The sequence below is a fragment of the Gopherus evgoodei genome, chromosome 17 (genome assembly GCF_007399415.2).
Source record: "Gopherus evgoodei ecotype Sinaloan lineage chromosome 17, rGopEvg1_v1.p, whole genome shotgun sequence".
NCBI lineage: Eukaryota > Metazoa > Chordata > Testudines > Testudinidae > Gopherus > Gopherus evgoodei.
The window spans coordinates 7,840,535-7,852,838 of NC_044338.1; the positions used below are offsets into that span (position 1 = coordinate 7,840,535).

At 42.9% G+C, this 12,304-nt stretch overlaps 1 protein-coding gene across 6 annotated transcripts in view; it reads right to left on the bottom strand.

The window, feature by feature from the left end:
* Positions 1–12,304, bottom strand: part of ACACA (acetyl-CoA carboxylase alpha) — a 217,350-nt gene that overhangs the window by 49,721 nt on the left and 155,325 nt on the right. For all 6 annotated transcript variants that reach the window (XM_030536766.1, XM_030536765.1, XM_030536763.1 and 3 more), the window contains 3 exons: positions 5,645–5,788; positions 4,898–5,018; positions 489–585 (listed from right to left, as the gene is read on the bottom strand). In XM_030536766.1, coding sequence (XP_030392626.1) covers positions 489–585; positions 4,898–5,018; positions 5,645–5,788 — 362 coding nt within the window. The remainder of the gene's footprint in view (positions 1–488; positions 586–4,897; positions 5,019–5,644; positions 5,789–12,304) is intronic.

The window sequence follows — 12,304 nt, forward strand, 5'->3', positions numbered from 1 at the left end:
CAGCTGAGTCCCATTTCCCACTTGAAAAAAAAAAAAAAGTAAGTATCCAGCAATCTGCAGTTTCTTCCAGTCTACTTCAGTTTTAGCTGGACTTTTTTTTTTTTTTTTTTTGCAAGTCAAATGTGATTGTAAAGCAATACAGTCCACCAAATACTCTAAATTATGTCAGAGCCACAACAATGCAAACCCTCTGTATTACCACGTACAGCAGAAAGGTTTGTCCCTAGGAATCCCCTGTTGCCACCCACATTGCCACATCTTTCCGCCCAGCATTATAGAAGGCAAAAGTTATCAAGCACCCTGGGACAGACAGAAGGAATTATCAGTCCATGTTCAATTCACGTAGCAGAGACGTGTTCTGCTGAGATGATAAATTTGTTATCCACATACATCCACTCACCAGTTGTGACAGAATGTGGCAGCAGAAACACAAAGCATCAGTAAAAGCTAGATTTCTACAAAGGTCTAAAAAGCCTGTGGGTACTTACCTAGCTCTACCAACCACAACTGTTTGTGCCCAAGGCTGCATGATCTCTAGGAATGATCCCTTGTCAAAGAAACCACTTAACCACTGGCTTTTTTGAGCTACAAAAAAGAAAAAAAAGGGGGGTGGGTGGGTGAGAAGCAACATAAACAGCAGTTAAAATTGTAGCAAGACTCCAGTTTAACAACTTGGGGACTGGGCTGGGCTTTTTTGTTTGTCTGCATTTTAAAAAAACTAAACCGATGATAATATAAGGGAACATTTGACTGCTGAGCATTTGTCTGCCTTCAGCTATCATGTCCTATTTCATTTGCTAGTCTGCATAAAGAGAGCCATTTATCAGCAAAGGCATCATTTATTGTTAAACGATGGGGTTTGGATAGCAGAGGGACTTTGCATGCTTTTAAATAAATAACTTTGTATTTTCAAGACACAGCAAACATTTGTCAAAAAGCAGCCAAATCATTAAAGACGTTGTTTTTCAAAATGACTATTTCTAGTTTAAAAACCTAGCTTACAATTTTCTCTTGATTCTGCCAAAAATGCTGTAGACAGACGCACATTTAAGAATAAATGAGCTAATGATATCTGAACACGAGACACTGCATTTGTGTGCATCATACATTGGAAAAATAATAGGATTGAATCACTCTGTATAGCCCACAAATATAGCCCATAAAGTGAATCCTTGCTCTACTAAACATAAACTACATAACGCACATGTTCGTCCCACACTCTTCCAGATGCTGTAGAGAACCGTAATAGTTGGCATACTAGATCAGACTTTCTATCCAAGTCCATTTCCCTGAAAACAGTGATGGCCAATTCCTGGTGCTTCAAAGAAACAAACCCTTTTCTTACAGTGCTCCTAGATGACTGTGCAATGCTGAGGAGAAGCAAATCCTTCCTGACTGCTCAAGAAAATCAAGCTCGTGCCCTGAAGCATGATTACCTTGACTGTGCTACCTATGCATAATTGGTTATAAAATTATCCAGTGCTTTATACGAGGAATCCATTATCTGACTTCATGCCCTCCTCTATCAGTGATTGCAACAGACTGAGCATATCTTTGTGTGAAGCAGCATACTTGTTGACTTGTATTGTATATGCATTCAAAGCAGTCGCTAATAGTGTAGGAGAGAGCAGGACCTTTAATAACTGCTGGAGTCATAGGGGATTAAAGTGTATTTTTATGTATTTAATTTACAGACCGTTCTTTGGTTCTCACTAATGTAATATCTGCACATCCCTTACTGTTAGGATAAAGCTTTGCTGCTACACACCTCTGAGGCACAGTGCAATACCATTATCTCCATTCTACAGACGAGAAGACTGAGACACTGAAAGTTAAGTTGCCCAGCTCTCCTGATTCCAAGTCCTGTGCCTTCATGGAAAGACTACCCTTCCTTCCTACCTCTTTTACATTTCTACATATATTAATCATGCCAAACACTGCAAGGAACAATAAAGAGAGGCTGCATCATTTTATGACTACTAATGCTTGTACTTTCTAGGCAAAAATCAGGGTAATCCACAATCACGTTTCAGGGTGTAAGAGGACTGCCAGCAGGGGGCAGCAATGCAACATTATTAGAGAATGGATCCTAGATGCAAAGTTTGTACTGAGATCCACTTTCCAAACACAGATTTCTAAAACGAAGTACGCTCTGAAACTGGGTCAGGGCTGCATCTCTTATGAGCAGGAAAGGGCACTATGGAGGGATTTGACTTTTCTCTGTTACTGGTCACTATCTGATCCAACATCAACAAAGGAAAGAAAATGCAGAGGAGATCACTGCTCTGTTTTCTGCAGTCCTGCAGACTGTGGAAGCCGTGAGCACCAAATCATGGCACTCAGGATACTCTATCCACCCAGGCAATAAAAATTACTCTGCGGGTAGCAGTTCGCAAAGCTTGCACAAAAACAGCCTCCCAGCTTTACCCCTGGGCACACAGCTTCCGAGCAACGCTTTAATTTGAACAAGCACCTCTGCCTCTGCAAACCCAAGTCTAAAACCAATTAAAAGTGGAGATCCAAGCGAGCTCACCTCTGCTGACTTAAACAGGATGGAGAGTGTTTTATCAAGACCAAACTTGTAATTACTGTGTTCTACATTCCATGCCTCCGTGGCCCCACTGTAAAATGTGACCATCCATTTCAAAATTATCTCTTTATCATAAGCCCAAAGCTGATCGTTTAGATTCTGGCCTCGCGTCGGGCGTCAGTTTGAAGAATATCACAGCACTATCTCCTCTAATAAATGGCTTTAACTTTTCACCTAGGAGATATCTGCTTTAACTTATCACGGAGAATCATCTGCTTTCCTTAACGCTTCCACTAAATTAAAATCTGAAGTCACTCGATTTGGAAGCTGGTGTTAGCTGCACTCAGACAACTGGATGAATTACTGGAGAGATGATGAAAAAATATTATCCAAAACCGGAAAACTTAGTTTATCACAAATCTCATTTTATCACTCAAGCCTCATTAATAACAGCGGGGATAATGGTCACCTAGTTTGTAGCTTGTCCGCACATCTCTTGCACGCCTCCAAAAGGGAACAGTAGGGGGTCAATCTTTTGTGATTGTTCCAATTCAATTATTGTGTGAGGTCTGCCACGCTAGCTAGAGATGGATTCCTTTATGATAAAGGCTTTTCTTTGGGGGGATTTAAATTCCAAAAACGGGACAATTCCCTAACTATAAAAAGCAGCTCTGAATTGCAAATATACTCTCTTACTATCATGTGTAAATTTTGTTTTTTATGGCTCTTCAAACTGGTTATTTCATAATCTCTGAAAAGTACAGGATACATTTGGCTTCAGCACTCTGATTCCCTGCTCCAATCTGTTCTCTCTCCTTTCAAACAGTAACATTCACATGGCTTCCTGGTTAGTTACAGAAGTAGAGGAGAATATTTCCAGTCCAGGAGCAAACCTGGATAGTGTCAGGGTCATTTTCAAATCTCAAACACATAATGTGTATTGAGGAGGGGAAAAAGTCCAGAGTGTGGTAGCAGGCATTCCAGGAGGCCCCATGATACATTTGAGTTCAAGGCTGGGCCTTTCATCTCACAAGGCACTTTCCTGTTAATCTTAAAGGAAATTAAATCAATCAATCAGGACGTCATGGCAATGTCTGCGAGAAAATGTCATCTGGAATGTCTACCTTCTGATTTCCATTCAAATCCTCAACTGCTCTCAAATGTATTCAGTGCAGAATTTAAAATAAAAAGTTCTACTTTGGGGAAAAGTGAAGAACTGCACTATCATTATGGAACTTCACAAACTCAAGCAGAACAATGATTGAGGCTTGTCTACACTTCAAATGCTACAGCGACACAGCTACACTGCAGAAGTGCTTCAGTGTAGACACTCCTAGGCCAGCGAGAGAATCCACTTCCACAAGAGGTGAAGAATTCTTCCATTGACGTAGCACTGTCTACACCATGGATTAAGTCAGTTTAACTACGTCACTCAGGGGGGTGGATTTTTCCTGGGCTGACCTAATTTTTTTTTAGCATAGACCAGGCCTGAAGTCCCATTCTCAGAAATGACTAAGGCCTGGTCTACACCTAAAATTTAGGTCAACTGTGAAAAATTTCACAATGAGTGATGTAGTTAGGTCAACACACCTCCCCAACACCTCTCCCCAGTATATACAGCTAAGTGGATGGAAGAATTCGCTTTGATCTAGTCCTCTTTGAACCAGGACTAATCAAAGCAAGTTAACGAACTGTTAATGGGTGTCAGCAGGGTCCAGGTGGATAGTTGGCAGAGTCACACCCCAGCTTGCTGAGAAGTAAATGTCTGTGCAGGCAAGCTGTAAGTCATGTAGGTGCTTTTGACAATTTTATGCTTAGTTTAGTTTCAATAGGCCACCCATCAAAATAGTTTTATTTAGTAATGCTGGGGTTTGCCAAAATTCAACCTACTGTTTTTTAATCATCTTCTCACCTGGATTTCTTCTATCTACATCTGACACACAAAGAGCCTGAATCTACAAACCTTAATGCATCTGGTTCTTACTCACAAAAATAGTCCCATTGAAGTCTATGGAGTTACTTGCATGAGTAAGAATTATCCAAGTGAGTAAGGGTTTCCAGTACATAAGAGATTTATCACAGACATGATCATTCTTGCAGTGGCTTCAGTCCACTGAAAATGGAGTCAGTGGCTAGTGCAGTATCCCCACTTTTCTAATTATAACCACTGTGCTCTGAAGCTAATAGGCAGCAGCCATTCCATACAGCATCATTAGTGTACTATTAATAACAATACTTAGTACTGGTAAATGCCAAATCACATTACTGAAGTACATATTTTGGAGCTCTGGCTGTCATTTTAATGCCAGTAGAGATCTTGAAACCAGCTGAACTATCACACAACCTGCGCAACAAAGATGTACGTACTGGGACTAGGACGTCCAGCCAACATCCAGCGGGGATCATAGGGAGTCTTGGTGGGAACAAACTCAATGACTCTGTCTATAGGATCCTTGATGGTGAGGGTAGGCACTGGGCTGGATACACTCTAAAACAACAAAGCAAAAAAAAAAAATGGGATAAATTGTCCTACAGTATTCATAGCTCTGCACCAAACATTAGAAATGCAAATGAACTGGCTGATGTCATCCCAGTTCCTGTTGTGCGTTACCGTCCCCTTTCTAGACAATCCCAATGATGGCAGCATCCCAATGTCCTTGCAAAGGTCTGAAGAAGATGGTACATTCACTTTGACATTTGCGTGAGACTTCATTTGGCATATTTTGCACTTGGTTTACTCTTGAGCTTCAGGTGCTGCCAGCATCTACCGAGCTCGCCATTTAATTTAAAAAAAGGTGACCAAAGCCGCCTGACTCATCTTACCCACTATTTCCAGAAGACAGGTGACCTGTGTGTTTGCCTGGCTGCAGAGCAACTCAGTAACTTTGCTGGGGAGGGGAAACTTTTAGCATCATTTCTATAAAAGACAATCAACTGTACATGTAAAAACCCTGCTGCACAGATTACTATGGACAGTTTGCCAGCGGGGTGATGTGCACAGGGAATTGGCAGTTCTCCAGTGGCCTCTGCAGTGCCCCAAAGAACTGAGTGAAGTGAATGCCATTAGCCAGTGTAGGCAACGGCAGCATGCATTGCTGCACCAATGAGACTTACCTTGGGCATATAGGACAGCCACTGCAGAATGGTGTAGATGCCTTCAAAATCATCACTCACAGTGCTGTGCGTCACGCCATTGTTGTGCATGATTTGGACCCCGCCCAGCTGGTTGTTTGAGGTGTACACCTCCCGTCCAAGTACCTTTCAAACGAGGAACAGAAAGGGTCAGACAAAGTGAAAGGGTAACAAAAAGCCTCTGCTCAGTCTGTCCCATGTACGTGTGTGCATTCCAGTCCACCCTTCCAGCAAGTCATTGCTGAGGCAGCTCTTTGAACAGCAGCAGTAACAAATACTGGACCTTCTCTAGACCTCTGAGTGCTATACAAACATTCACTCTCCTGTCACATTTCACAGATGGAGAAATTGAGGCACGGGGAAGTTACATGGCTTGCCTTCAGTTACACAGCCAGGGAGTGGCAGAGCTGGGACTAGAACCCAGGTCTTCAGTTCAGTAGACCAAAGCTGCCTTTGTGCAAAACACAGCAGTGGAACTGACACATTTAGGCCCTTAAGGGGGAAAAACCACAGCCCTGCACAAAACCCAGTATAGCACGTGAGCACAGACAAAGAACCGGTGCCTCCTTGGAGGGGGCAGGAAGAATAGGACGGCGACTGCTGGACTTTCAATTCTCTTACGAGGCTCCATCTCTAATCTCAGCCCAGGCACTGCAGCTCTTTTCTCATTCTCCTGCTGTCTCTTTCCATTTGCCCTCTCACTGACTGATACACTGATCTCTCGGTCACTCAGCTTTCTGCTCCACTGAATCCATATTACTAATAACACCTCTGCCACAGCCAGTTTACCTCATGAAGGCAGGAGCACATCATTACAAAATAAACTCATAACTTTGACATTCTAGCAAATACATGCCGTTTGTTATTTTTATGGCTTGAGTCTTTCTAACAGGCAGAGGGCATTAGATACCTGTTTCATTTAGATCTAAAACAAATTCAAACCAATCCCTCCACCCCTGGCCCCAAACAGCTAGTTTTGGGGGGAATGGGGCTGTAGGAAAAACCCAGAGACAGAAGCAATTTTAAGTCATTAGGGCAGCATAGTCAGTGTGGAAGTGAGGTTCAGATCTGGTTTCATCTTCATGAATGCAAATGACTTGAAGTCCTAAAACTTCCCATAGGGAACGTAACCTGTCTTGTTCAGGAAGATTTCAGGGAAATTAGTAGGGGGCTTTAAAATAATTAAGTCCCCTTTAAAAGAAAAAAGGTGTTGAAATAATTCTATAATCCTGTGGTTTGTTACATGCATGTGCATGACTAGAACCAGAGTTCAATACTGTCGGTCAACTTCAGAGGGGCAGATACCCTCAGCAACACTGCAGCTCCTGTTAACTTCCATGGGAGCACTCAGCACCTCTCAGGATTTGGCCAAGAACTGGGATTTCGATTGATCTAGATAATACGCATAACTAGCTTAGTTTTACAATCAACAAAAACTTCGTAAAGTACTCCGACTTTATTCTTCGTGGCAACAATTGACCAGAGCTGGGGTCTGGAAACCTCTAAGCTCTGCGCCCATTGACAGCACTGCACCATTCTCCTGATGCAAGCCCACTTTCCTCTGGAATATGGAGGCACAGGCACCAGAATTCTTTACAAACAGTAATTCATCCTCGTCAAACCCATGTGAGAAGGGTATTACCCAGATTTTACACATAGGGATACCAAGGCAGAAGGGTTAAGAAACTTGCCCAACATCTTGGCAGTCAATGCAAAAACCGGGATTTGAACTCTGGAGTTCCTGGCTCCCGCTTCCGTTTATTTCCACACACACAACCCCCCCCGAAAATCATGTGCCATGACCAGCATTTTACCCTCCCAAGTTGAGAAGCCAGGAGTGAAGATAAGTTCAGGAACAGGTAAAGACTGGCCTCCAGATGGGAGGCACAAGTCTGCTAACACCTTCCACGGAGGAAAATAAAAATAAAAAGAATTTTAACTCCTTATCTTCAAATGAATGCACACGTACGGTACATGCAAAATGGGCCACTGCTTATCTAGAGACACTGCAGACAGCTCAGGTTTACCGCTGCTGACAGGCAATGAAAACAGTCTAATATATTGCCTGCTCTTGCCCTTAAATCCCTTTTTGGAGATCAAGATAAATATGCAGTTCCTTTTGCCGAGTGCTCCAGACATTTGAGTGAAGTGTCAGAGCATTGGGAGGCTCTGTGCCACTGAGATCACGGTGTAATACTGAGTGAGAGCCATATTTACTTATCAGCGTATTTGTCGTCAGAGGCATCATGGTTCCCAGATGCATATAAAACAATATTGATGAATGGTAGCTCACCTAATTTGTGTGTTATATTACATGTATGTACACAGGTGCATTCACTAACCTATGGACCCATGGGAGGGATGAGTAATTTGAGTCAGAGGCGGCTCCAGGCCTCAGCATGCTAAGTGCATGCTTGGGGCGGCAAGCCGCGGGGGGCGCTCTGCCGGCGCCGCGAGGGCAGCAGGCAGGCTGCCTTCAGCAGCTTGCCTGTGGAGGGTCCACTAGTCCCGTGGCTTCGGCGGACTTCTCGCAGGTATGCCTACAGAGGGTCCGCTGGTCCTCCGCAGGCAAGCCGCCAAAGGCAGCCTGCCTGCCGTGCTTGGGGCGGCAAAATGCCTAGAGCCACCCCGATTTCAGTATATGCAATCTTTAAAAGAAAATTAAATTCTGGTTTAATCACCATTCAAGAACAAAGCAAACAACATAAACTACCTTACCACATTCCCTGCACTACAGGAAGAGTGCGTGCATGTTTAAGAATCAGTCTCCCAGCATGTAACCTGGTACTTAGGCATGAATCCACTGGACTCCATCTTCCCCCACTTCTTTTGTGTGTGTTCTCCTATCCACTTGCAAGTGAGCAGAGAATCTGCCAACTCATCTCACATATATGGTTTCAGACTGGATTTCAGCTAAGGTGCCAGAGGTTAAAAGGCATGGAGGGGCTAGCCAGCTTATAGACAATGATCATTTGGCTAGAGAAAAAATGAATGCAATAGCTCATCCATTTAGCCCTGCTAACTACCTCATCTCTGACCTGAGAGGACTACATTTTTAAAGGCTGACAAGTAATTCAATCTCCAATTAACAATTTTAAATGGTGCAGTGTATATTACTGTATAAATGTTTCTGCAAGAAAATGTCCAAGGGTGAAGCAGAATGAAATGGCTGGAGAAGTACAATACCAATGCCTGCGCAATAATTAGGTGAGCGACACCATCACAGGACCTAACCAGATCAGCCACACCATCACTGGCTCATTCACCTGCACATCCACCAATGTAATATACGCCATCATATGCCAGCAATGCCCCTCTGCTATGTACATCGGACAAACTGGACAGTCTCTACGGAAAAGGATAAATGGACACAAATCAGACATTAGGAATGGCAATATACAAAAACCTGTAGGAGAGCACTTCAACCTCCCTGGCCACACTATAGCAGACCTTAAGGTGGCCATCCTGCAGCAAAAAAACTTCAGGACCAGACTTCAAAGAGAAACTGCTGAGCTTCAGTTCATCTGCAAATTTGACACCATCAGCTCAGGATTGAACAAAGACTGTGAATGGCTTGCCAATTACAGAACCAGTTTCTCCTCTCTTGGTTTTCACACCTCAACTGCTAGAACAGAGCCTCATCCTCCCTGATTGAACTGACCTCGTTATCTCTAGCTTGCTTGCTAGCACACATATATATACCTGCCCCTGGATATTTCCATTACATGCATCTGAGGAAGTGGGTATTCACCCACGAAAGCTCATGCTCCAAAACGTCTGTTAGTCTATAAGGTGCCACAGGATTCTTTGCTGCTTGCGCAATTAAAGGTGTTCTTCAGTGGGACACACGGGCAGCTTTAGAAAAGCTGATAGATAATTTAGACAGACAATGCTACACAAGCCCTATGTGCGAAAGGTCCCTTAGGAGCAAGCTGCGTATCCAAAACCATAACCCCCCATTCGAAAAAGCAAACACCAACAATGGAGGTTCTGTGACAAGCCATGCAGGTGGCTTTAAAATACCCTAGGAGGGAAGTGGCGGTGACTGGAGCATCTTACTCAAGAGAGAGTCAAGGCAGCACCAGCCAGCATCATCTACCTTATGGTGAGCAGCAGTTTTATGGACCTGACCATGTTCAAGGAAGGGTTAAGTTTGCACAGAGGCTACCTCCTAGGAGGAGAGGTTTCCAAGCACTTAAGGGACCAGTGGAAACCCTAGCTCCCAAGCCTAGCAGCCCTTGGACGCAGGGAAAGCATGGATAAGTAAGGAGTGGCGATGAAGGATGATGGATCTGATTTTTTAAAAAGCACATGTATATTATACAGATATAATTGCATACTGGTACTTCTAACATCTTTTTGTGCTTAATTTGATAGCGCAGATAATCAGAGCAGAATAGTCATTAATAAGGAAGCATTAGACACCGAACTTCTGAAACCAGATTGTCTGCTTAAAAATAAAATGAACTGGATCCCAACACTAAAAGAAAGTGAAAGTACTACAAAATCAGAAGACTGTGTCCCCCTCCTAAATCCCTCCCCTGCTCCCGTCCCACACACTTTGCAATAAGGGGGAAAAGAAGCTACTGGGAGTGAGTGACTAATGCAGAGATGGCCCATAGCTGCCAGTAACAGAAGTACCTTTCCTTTCTGATGTTTCTAGGCAGGGGAGAGGCTGCATTTGATCTCCTGCTTTCTAATCTCAATGTCTTAGCATTTTATATATAATTACAGCTTTCTAATACAGCAGCTCAGCTCTGGCATTTCCGATCAGCAGCAGATAGCTGCTCCCTTGGTCTAGAAACAAGCCTGGTTTTGTTTACACTAACAGCCATCCCATCAATACCACCACAATACTCCTCATAGCACATCCATTACAAATAAGCTAGAAATGGGACTGAGACCACCAACTCCTTCATACAGGCCTTGAGATGGCAATGACTTCTGGTCACTATGGCTCTGGGCCAAATTCAGAAAGGTAAACTAGAGGTGAAAGGCTCCACATCCCAGTGCTAACTCTTTAGGCCACCCTGATGCCCATATTTTCACTAATTTAAGACAGACCTTTCATACGACTAAGAAGGAATCTATCCAATAGGCTCGATATAAAAACCCCTACATTAACATTACAGTTGCACAATTAAGTACTCAAAAGGAAATGCCAATCTAATGTTGCATGCATTACAATACAGCTTTAATTACATGAACAAATACTGTTTCTCAGATAATGTAGTATTTTCTATTACCACCTTAGATACATATGTAGTATCTATTTCATTCTTTTCTACTTATTTAATAGGCCATAATGACAATGAAATTAGTCTCTTTATTGACGTTGGGGGAGATTTTCAAAAGCACAAAGGGGAATTGGGAACCTAACTGCCCTTCGTGTCTCTGAAAATTCCCCTTCAGCGTTAGTATAAATGTCATGTTTTCTAAAGTAGGTATGTTCATTTTGCCAGCACCCATGTACTCTAAATCTTAGCAGCCAGGAGCCGTCCTTAGACACATTTCCAACAACTGAGCTGTTACTCACTGAGGCAGTTAACTACAAAACTAGTTTTGCTGAAAACTTAGTGGCCTGTGTGTGTGAGCACAGATGAAAGATCTGAGGAACTGAGAACACAGGGCTAGAATGGAAACTGTTATGGCAACCTTAAATATTATGCTTGAACTTGCTATTGTGTTCACACGAGAGAGAGAGTCTCTTAGCTTATAAGAAGTGAACACTGCATTTTATACAAATAATATTAATGGCAATTTATATCCCACAGCTTATATAGTCTGTGTTGGAAATTAGAATTGGAAAGAGACACACATACAATAGCTAGCAGCGTTAATAAACACAAGAGAAATGATCATAGTAAGGGTCTCAACAAAAATTCACATTGCACTGACTTAAAGCCAAGTACCATTATTTGTGGTTGAGCCTCGGCACATCTTACAGCTTTCATTTTTATCACTCAGCACTTCTGCTCTGCACATTAACTTATTAGATGATGGGATAAATGGCATCTGGGTACAAGAGAACAGACCTAGGTTAGGATGCCAACATGAAGCACGTTCCTTGAAAGGATGAAGAGCTGAGAGCTGTGCTTCTAAACACCCTGGTTCTCGAATCTTTATCCTATTCACATGGCGGCGTGAACGCCCCCCTCCTCTCCATCTGGGCTTCCTGTTGGAAACGGATTGCAGCTCCTGCATTTCTAATCTGTGAATGTGTGCAGTGCCTGCACTTCTAATTTACGAGCGTTCGGTGGGGGACCTTTCTGACTTGGGAACATATTGGCTCAGTCTAATGTTTGGAGATTATTAAAGTCAGAGCTCTGCTCCACTATCAAGTCTACAGATCTTTTATTTAGAAGATATGGTGCTCTAAACGCACAAAGAGCTCCCTGTCACCTTCACATTAAAGCCCCTAGTGCCTGGTAAATGGAATTATACAGCTGTCATCTCCTTTCCCCAAAGTTTTAAGAGTACAATGGGCTCATTTTTTCACACTCCATCCCAGCATCAGAACTAAGAGACCTACTTTATATTGATTTAAAGTCTCTGAAATAAATAAACCTGTTTCTCCACTGTGATTCACAAGAAATTCATGATACACTATTGCATGATATATTTCAAGCTCTGGCTCCAGCT